This window comes from Ctenopharyngodon idella, chromosome 19, assembly GCF_019924925.1.
Source record: "Ctenopharyngodon idella isolate HZGC_01 chromosome 19, HZGC01, whole genome shotgun sequence".
Lineage (NCBI taxonomy): Eukaryota > Metazoa > Chordata > Actinopteri > Cypriniformes > Xenocyprididae > Ctenopharyngodon > Ctenopharyngodon idella.
Genome location: NC_067238.1, coordinates 19,334,954 through 19,344,079, shown reverse-complemented (window position 1 = coordinate 19,344,079; position 9,126 = coordinate 19,334,954). Strand labels below are relative to the sequence as shown.

Here is a 9,126-nt window from a genome sequence, read left to right as displayed (position 1 = left end):
CAGTCAGATGGTACAGATCAGAGCTCTTTAAGTTGTTTATGTTCATTATTATTGTAATGTTATGTGCTTTGAGCCATGAGGTATGCCATGAGCCTGTTGTGCGCGTTCATGTGTTTTGGAGAAGGCATGGCTTTCTGAAGAGAGGGTGGGATCTCATGCTTTCAAAGCTAGCTCACTATTGCTAGCCTCTCCGAAAACGACCTACCCTACCTTTAAGCCTGGTGATTAAAGTTATTGTATGCGAGAATAAAATAATATATTTAAATGTATTTCAAGTATTTGAAATACAAACTACTCTCTCTCAAAGTATTTAATTACAAATTACATTTGATTTTTTCTTTGTTAAGGAAAATACAAATTACAAAACACTCAAAAGTAATTAAATACGTATTTTAAATACATTTAATTAAAATACTGCCCATCTCTGACTATGAACAATAAATATTTAAAGAGCCAGTATCCACCATGGATTGTAAGTGTTTCGTAGTGTAACAAAAATGTTATTTTTGTTTACTTAAAATATTTTAAACATCACCGAAATATGTGTCTTTAAGATCTCGCTATGCCATACCTTTATAGTTAAGTCATAAAATAGCCTACTTTTTTCCTTAAGTAGATTGTAGAAAGCATATACATTTGTATTTTTTTTTTTTTATTTATTTATTTTTTTTAGTAAATGTCCGATGGTTTCTCTAGATAAGACTCTTATTCCTCGTCTGGGATCATGTAGAGCTCTTTGAAGCTGCACTGAAACTGACATTTGGACCTTCAACCTGTTGAACCCCAGTGAAGTCCACTATATGGAGAAAAATCCTGGAATGTTTTCCTTAATTTCTTTTCAACTGAAGAAAGAAAGACATGAACATCTTGGATGACATGGGGGTGAGGAAATTATCAGGAAATTTTTATTTGAAAGTGGACTAATCCTTTTAAATACTTAAGCTACAACGTTATTTTCTAAATCAGCTATATGAATTCGAGCTGAAATATTTAATTGAACTATTTCATGTTAAATAGTGAATGTTTTATGATTAACAGAGACTAATAACTGAGATCAACGTAAATAATATAAAAAGTACAAATGAAAAAGTGTGTATATACTGGTTTTGAGCTGTTCTGTTGAGTGTAAGCGGATGTGTAGGTGACTGACGGTGAGTCAGAGGGTCAAAGGTTCATCAGGGTGTGTAGGATCAGGCTTTCATACTGACTAATCACCACAGCTCACTTTCCTCCCTGTATTTGACTGAATCAGTTTGCATTAGGCCTGTATTTCACTCATCTGAGCTGAAATTATATAAAGAATTTACCCAGAATCAGCCTTAAATAATAATAATAATATTAAAAAATCCAACAACATTTCAAACGAGAACATTTCTGACCTTTATGTGAAAAAATTCATTCAGCTATATCAAAATAATTCAGAAAACATACAAAGAATGTCCAAGTATTTTCTGGAAAGACCATATATGGTCTTAGCGGTTCCGGAAAGAGAAATTCCGCAAACGCTTTCCTCCACGTCACGGCGCTGGGGGTATAAAGGCGTCTACATTTTTTTCTACTTCCGCTTCACTCACACAAGAGTGTCGACCATACGAGCATTATCACCTTCTGCGCTTCAACCTTCACAATTTGAAACTTTAATCTTAATCGTTCAGGTCGTATTTAAGTTTTATCTATCACTTTCTTTCGTGTAGTTACTGTTTATAAGCGAATATGACTCTTAGTTTGGGAATTAGGCGGACGGCTGCGGTGAGTTTCTTCGCTCAGGGCGCGCACACGCTCGTGCCCGGGCCCGCACTGAAAACGCGAACAGAGGACGAGCTGGACGGGTGCGCGGACGAAATGGATGCCGCTCTAAAGCCGTTAAGACCCGGAACAAACGGGCTGAAAGGACTACAGCTAGACGGGCGCTTCGTGTCGGCGGCGGACGGCTCTCTACCGACCACTCCGGACGCGCAGGAGCTCGGTTCCGCCGAACTGGACCGTGATACTCGACAACTTTTGTTGGATTTCTATCGCACACACACAGGAATGTGTTCGCCAGAGCAGAAACATAACCACGCGTTACCGACAATGAGGCGAGTCGTTGGAGATATTCTCGAAAAGCACCAGATCACATACAAAGGTAAAACGCGCGCATGCGCGCTCCCTGTTTGACTTTTAAAAGTATTTACTTTAATAGTATAAAATAAATTATAAAGCATCAAATAAATATAAAAAGAATACAATGTATTACCAAAAGGTTCCCTAAAAATGAGCTTTAAGAGATCTAAAAACCGGTTATGCATGTCTGATCTCAGGGTAAACAGGTCATGTGATGTCAGTTAGGCTAATTATAAGCTGTATTTATTCATTTTCTGTTCAGTGTGGTTACATTCATTTGTAGTATTTCTGATCGTGTTTGGGTTTTTTTTTTTTTTTTTTTTGGTTGGTTGGTTAAACTTATTTATTTGGGTTTTGTTGTTTCTATTATCTAGTTATTTGAACGTAAATATTTTTGTTTCTCGGTAGTTGGTGGTTTTTTTTTTCTCGGTAGGGTTTTTTTTTTATCTGGTCAAACCGCAGAATTCGTCAGTAGCCTACGAATTCTCGGAACTGCAGTTCCGCTTATCAGCTGCTTTCAACACTGTGTGTGTGTGTGTGTGTGTGTGTGTGTGTGTGTGTGTGTGTGTGTGTGTGTGGGGGTGTCACTTACGTCAAAACAGCGGTTTGGCTTGCGAAAACACTTCAAAATTGCAAAATTATCGATTTTAACACATCACTTTAGAAATGTGCAGCATATAAGTGCGATATTGTCTGAAATCGGCATTTTGTTAATGCAGCCAATGGTCAGAGCCGATTGTGCTGTCAATCAAAAGGAGGCGGGGCAGGCGGAATTAAATATCATATTGGCATCACAAACTTGTGCATCTTTGTAGTCCCAACAGAATCAGAAAGATTTATGTAGTTGTAGTTTATTACTGTATCTATTCTGATTACTTTGGGCTTGTGTATCATATAAACATCATAAAGTGCAATAAACATTACTTTACACCAGAGTTTCCCAAAGTTCTCAAGTTCATATGATCTGATCTGAGTTCAGTTGTTCACACTGGGATGTTTTATATTTTCTTCTCCAGGAATGTTGCAGCGTATGCATCTGGACTCTCAGCCGGACACGATGGACTTCATCAGCTGCATAGCAAAGACCATGTTCAAAGACGGCAGCACTAACTGGGGCAGAATCACGAGTCTGGTGGCGTTCGGAGCCGTGGTTTGCTCGCAGCTGAAGGAGGCGCAGCGGGAGCGGTGCATCGAGACGGTGGCGGAGCAGATCTCCTCCTATCTGATCTCAGAGCAGCACAACTGGCTCCTGCGCAACAATGGCTGGGTGAGTCGAGCTGCTGGACTGAAAGGAAAATCTCTAAATGGGAACGGCTTGTGTTTCCTTCCCTGCATAATTCAGCGCGGCACACGTGACGTGTTGAGTTCATTCAGCAGAAGTGAAACTGAGCTGTCTCTGTGAGATATCAGACATTAAATGTTTTTCCTCTGTATCTCTGCAGCAAGGGTTCGTGGAGTTCTTCCGGGTGGAGGATGTGGAGTCTGTCGTTCGTAACACTCTCATGGCGGTTGTGGGATGTGCGGGGATCGGAGCCGGTCTGGCCTTCCTGATGCGATGAAACCAGATTGGTCACACAGGCAATAGTTGACCCGTCCCGGCGGACGCTCGCGCGTTAGTGTCCACTAGAGTGAGACTCCTACTGGACTTGGCTTTGAGCCCGGACACGTGCCCCCGCCACACGATTGTGCTCTTCGTAAGATCGAAATTAGCATGAATCTAGCTTTTCAGATTTATTTTTATAATAAAACAGACTGGGAAGAATGTTTGGTGTCTGCATCATTTGATATACATGTGTGACTGTTTCTCTCATTTGTAAGTGTGTGAATAAATTATGAATGTTTGCTTCTCTACAAACGTGTTCTGCAGCTCTATCAAAAAGGCCTTCCTGATTGTGGGGTAAGATGAGCCAGCTTCTGCTGAGCCTGACCTTTAGGTAAAGAGAAACGAGAGAGATCATGTTTCATAGCCTCTGTCAACCTGAAAGTGAAAGAACTTCTTTAATGTCTCTTATAGCTTGTGAAAATGCTTTCATTTCATTTGTGGGAATGAATCCTCAAACTCTAACCAAATCTGGTCATTTATTGTCCAGCCATAGTAATGAGATGATGATAATATAGTGCTGAACATGTTCAAGTTAGCTTTATTTCTATAGTGCTTTATAACCAGCTTCACAGTAATAAATAAAATGACAGAATCGACTCAAACTTCATCAAATATGAGACGTTCAGATTCAGCTGTGAAGTCAATCATGCAGTCAAGTCAATAATCCTGAATATGTAGTGTGTCCCTGAAGAGAAAACACTTGATCTGATGAAGAACATTTAGTTTTAACGCTGACTTTAGTGTCCAAAAACATCTTGGGATCTGAGATGATTGTGTCTGCATGTATCCTGGCCTAACAAAAGTGTATTCTAAGAATGTTTCATTAAGTTATGTAACGTTATTCTGGAATGTTCAAAACATCCAAATATTAAGTGTTTTAAACATTTTTTTTTTTTTCTTGGTTATACAAACATGTGAACGTTGCTAGATTTGTCCCTAAACTTTTGAAAAATGTCTCAATAGGGGTGGGGAAGTCACTAAATGTGACAAAATCCCTAAATAAGCAACACTGAATGGGTGTGTCAGTCCTAAATTTAGGACTCAGAGTATTTCACAAAGCATTTTAGCACTAAAACTCACTCTTAAATCTGTGAAATGTTAGGAGTAGTCAAGAGGACTCCTAAATCACTAAGACCAAATCACAAACAATCCTAAAATGGTTGTTGCCGGCAATCTGCCTCAGCAGTCCGCCCAAAGACACTGAACACTATTGAGAAAACAGTGATAGAGCCTTGAACTTTTTCTTCATAAATGCAATAAATATTTAGATTTATAGATTTGAATCAACGATAAAACATCAAAAATCTTTAATACATAAATAATGTCCGATTACCTGTAGCAGTTGTTCACACTTACAAATCATCAAATAGAGTAAAAAAAATATGCGTATTTGGCGTGCTGTCCAATGGGATCAAGAACTCGGAGCTTGGAATTAAGCCCAAACCCAGAGTTCTTCCTCGTATCCCAGCCGAGAGTGAGGAACGGCGAAGGGATGCAGAAAACTGTCGAGGTTGTCTGTATATACCTCTTCTCGAAATGATTAGATAGACCGTTTGAACGTGCTCCTCCCGAACTTTGTTTATAAAGCATCATTTGTCGCTTGAATTCTGCAATCTCTCGAGACGCAGACGTGTACGAGGCTGACAATTAACTGAACGTATACTTGTTTAATTAGTGACACTTAGCGTACATTTTAAAATCTTTATTTGAATATGGCAACATGATACCTCATTCTACAATATTTCTATGATTAAATCGCTGACAGAGACTCCTCCCATCAGCCAATCACTGTGGTCATAGTAAGCGTGATGACATCATCCATAGCAACGAGGTCAGCCCCGCCCTTTTTCTTAGCTTAAGACTTCAGTCTATTCCTTAGTAGAAGTTTGTCTCAGCAGATTTGTGAATAGGTTTTAACAGAAAACTCTCAACTAAGAACTTTTACTGCCATTTAGGAGAACTCTTAGTGGTAAGATCAAATGTTTTGTGAATTTGGCCCCTGATAACTGTGAACGAACGTTCTATTAATGTTACTGTAAGAACGTTTGTTCATAACCTTGAGAGAACATTCCCAGTACACTGATCCTTCTAATGATTATTCTAAGAATAATGGTCAAAAATTATTTCCTCCCAAGAACAGTTATGTATAATATTCCAAGAATTTAGTTTTAAGAACATTTTCTATTAACATTTTAAGAACATTTATCTAAAACAAACAAACATCATATGGATGTTCCACGAACATTATTGTCACAATGTTTTCTGATAACATTACAAAAACATTCAGCAAATATATTAATAATAATCATAAGGACGTTCTGAGAATGTTTCTTCTCAACAAGAGCGTGTCAAAGATTAATAATGTTATAAAAAGTTTCCATAAACATGACTTTAAGAATGTTTTGTCCCAACATTTACATAACCTTTAAGAAACGTTATGGGAACGTCCCCTGTTAGCTGGGATGTTTGTGTAGTTTTAGTTGTGTGAGTGTGTGAGAGTGTGTGCGCGTGTGTGTAAGTGTGTGTGTGTGTGTTTATCTCATCATCTGTCAACCAGAGATGCAGAAAGCAACACATCAAACGAAATGTGTGTATGAGCGTTCTATATTTGCTGACTTGCACACTGAACCATATGACAGAAACCACACACACACACACACACACACGACTGAGATGATAAATGTCACACTTTTGCTCTGCGGTTTGTGCTGCACCAGAATCAACACACACACACACACACACACACACACAACAGCAGCTCTGCACAACACACTCACAATTTATAAAGACCTGCAAAATAAGATGCAAACTGTTGGAAAGGAAATCTCATTTATTCCTCATAAATATATATACAGTGGGTACGGAAAGTATTCAGACCCCCTTAAATTTTTCACTCTTTGTTATATTGCAGCCATTTGCTAAAATCATTTAAGTTCATTTTTTTCCTCATTAATGTACACACAGCACCCCATATTGACAGAAAAACACAGAATTGTTGACATTTTTGCAGATTTATTAAAAAAGAAAAACTGAAATATCACATGGTCCTAAGTATTCAGACCCTTTGCTGTGACACTCATATATTTAACTCAGGTGCTGTCCATTTCTTCTGATCATCCTTGAGATGGTTCTGCACCTTCATTTGAGTCCAGCTGTGTTTGATTATACTGATTGGACTTGATTAGGAAAGCCACACACCTGTCTATATAAGACCTTACAGCTCACAGTGCATGTCAGAGCAAATGAGAATCATGAGGTCAAAGGAACTGCCTGAAGAGCTCAGAGACAGAATTGTGGCAAGGCACAGATCTGGCCAAGGTTACAAAAAAAATTCTGCTGCACTTAAGGTTCCTAAGAGCACAGTGGCCTCCATAATCCTTAAATGGAAGACGTTTGGGATGACCAGAACCCTTCCTAGAGCTGGCCGTCCGGCCAAACTGAGCTATCGGGGGAGAAGAGCCTTGGTGAGAGAGGTAAAGAAGAACCCAAAGATCACTGTGGCTGAGCTCCAGAGATGCAGTCGGGAGATGGGAGAAAGTTGTAGAAAGTCAACCATCACTGCAGCCCTCCACCAGTCGGGGCTTTATGGCAGAGTGGCCCGACGGAAGCCTCTCCTCAGTGCAAGACACATGAAAAAACACCTGAAGGACTCCAAGATGGTGAGAAATAAGATTCTCTGGTCTGATGAGACCAAGATAGAACTTTTTGGCCTTAATTCTAAGCGGTATGTGTGGAGAAAACCAGGCACTGCTCATCACCTGTCCAATACAGTCCCAACAGTGAAGCATGGTGGTGGCAGCATCATGCTGTGGGGGTGTTTTTCAGCTGCAGGGACAGGACGACTGGTTGCAATCGAGGGAAAGATGAATGCGGCCAAGTACAGGGATATCCTGGACGAAAACCTTCTCCAGAGTGCTCAGGACCTCAGACTGGGCCGAAGGTTTACCTTCCAACAAGACAATGACCCTAAGCACACAGCTAAAATAACGAAGGAGTGGCTTCACAACAACTCTGTGACTGTTCTTGAATGGCCCAGCCAGAGCCCTGACTTAAACCCAATTGAGCATCTCTGGAGAGACCTAAAAATGGCTGTCCACCAACGTTTACCATCCAACCTGACAGAACTGGAGAGGATCTGCAAGGAGGAATGGCAGAGGATCCCCAAATCCAGGTGTGAAAAACTTGTTGCATCTTTCCCAAAAAGACTCATGGCTGTATTAGATCAAAAGGGTGCTTCTACTAAATACTGAGCAAAGGGTCTGAATACTTAGGACCATGTGATATTTCAGTTTTTCTTTTTTAATAAATCTGCAAAAATGTCAACAATTCTGTGTTTTTCTGTCAATATGGGGTGCTGTGTGTACATTAATGAGGAAAAAAAATGAACTTAAATGATTTTAGCAAATGGCTGCAATATAACAAAGAGTGAAAAATTTAAGGGGGTCTGAATACTTTCCGTACCCACTGTATATAATTTTAATTGCTTCCATCCATTTTCCAAACCTCTTATAGTAATAATAATAATAACCTTTATTTTCTATAGTGCCTTTAAATGTACATCTCAAAGTGCTTTACAGAAACAAATAAAACAACAAAGATACATCACACAATATAAAGTTGTAGGCTGGAGTTCCCAGTGTCTCGGATACTGAAATACCCTGGAGAGATGACGGTCCATGACAGGTATGACACACACACCTACAGGAAAACTTTAATTCTCCAGTTCACCTGTCCTGTATGTGTTTGGATTGAGGGGGAAATCCAGAGGAAACCACCGTCAGCATGGAGAACAAACAAAATCCACACAATACTGACATACGGGATTATACATGCTGTTGATTTTTGTTTTTGTTTTTGTAATTACTGCATCAGGAATTTGTTTTTTTTTTTGTTTTTTTCAAACAAATAAATAATTTATTTCAAATGTACTTTTTGCAAGTAAATTACTGTATGTAAAGATATAGAAAAAATGAGCTTATTATGGTTATTTTGAGACATATACGAAGTGTTTTGTCGGTCAGAGTGAGTTTTGGAGGTGAGATTCATGTTGGTAATGCAGACTGTGTGAGAGTTTTGGAAGAGTGGTTTCAGTATTGACCGATGCTTGAAAAAAACTAATACAAAAGCAAGAAACTGTCTTCTGGGTGAGAAACACACTCATCTGCTCCATCAGCGTGTGTTTCACTGCAGATCTCTGACACCATCAACATTTCTGAGAAAACTCTGTGTGTGTGTGTGTGTGTGTGTGTGTGTGTGTGTGTGTGTGTGTGTGTGTGTGACCAGATAGTCAAAGCATTTCCTCGAGTACGGACAGCAGCACAAACATCATATACAGAATAACTGCATTAGTCTGTCAGTCTCTCTCTCTCTCTCTCTCTCGCTCTCTTTCTCTTTCTGTCTGTTTCTGCGGCTTAACTTCA

General features: G+C 39.4%; 1 protein-coding gene across 1 annotated transcript; it reads left to right on the top strand.

The window, feature by feature from the left end:
* The first annotated feature begins 1,547 nt into the window (after positions 1-1,547).
* On the top strand, positions 1,548-3,865 carry mcl1a (MCL1 apoptosis regulator, BCL2 family member a). The gene is made up of 3 exons (XM_051873491.1): positions 1,548-2,125; positions 3,120-3,370; positions 3,546-3,865. The coding sequence occupies exons 1-3, from the start codon at positions 1,714-1,716 to the stop codon at positions 3,660-3,662; spliced, it is 780 nt and encodes a 259-aa protein (XP_051729451.1). The 5' UTR covers positions 1,548-1,713; the 3' UTR covers positions 3,663-3,865.
* The last annotated feature ends 5,261 nt before the right edge of the window (positions 3,866-9,126 follow it).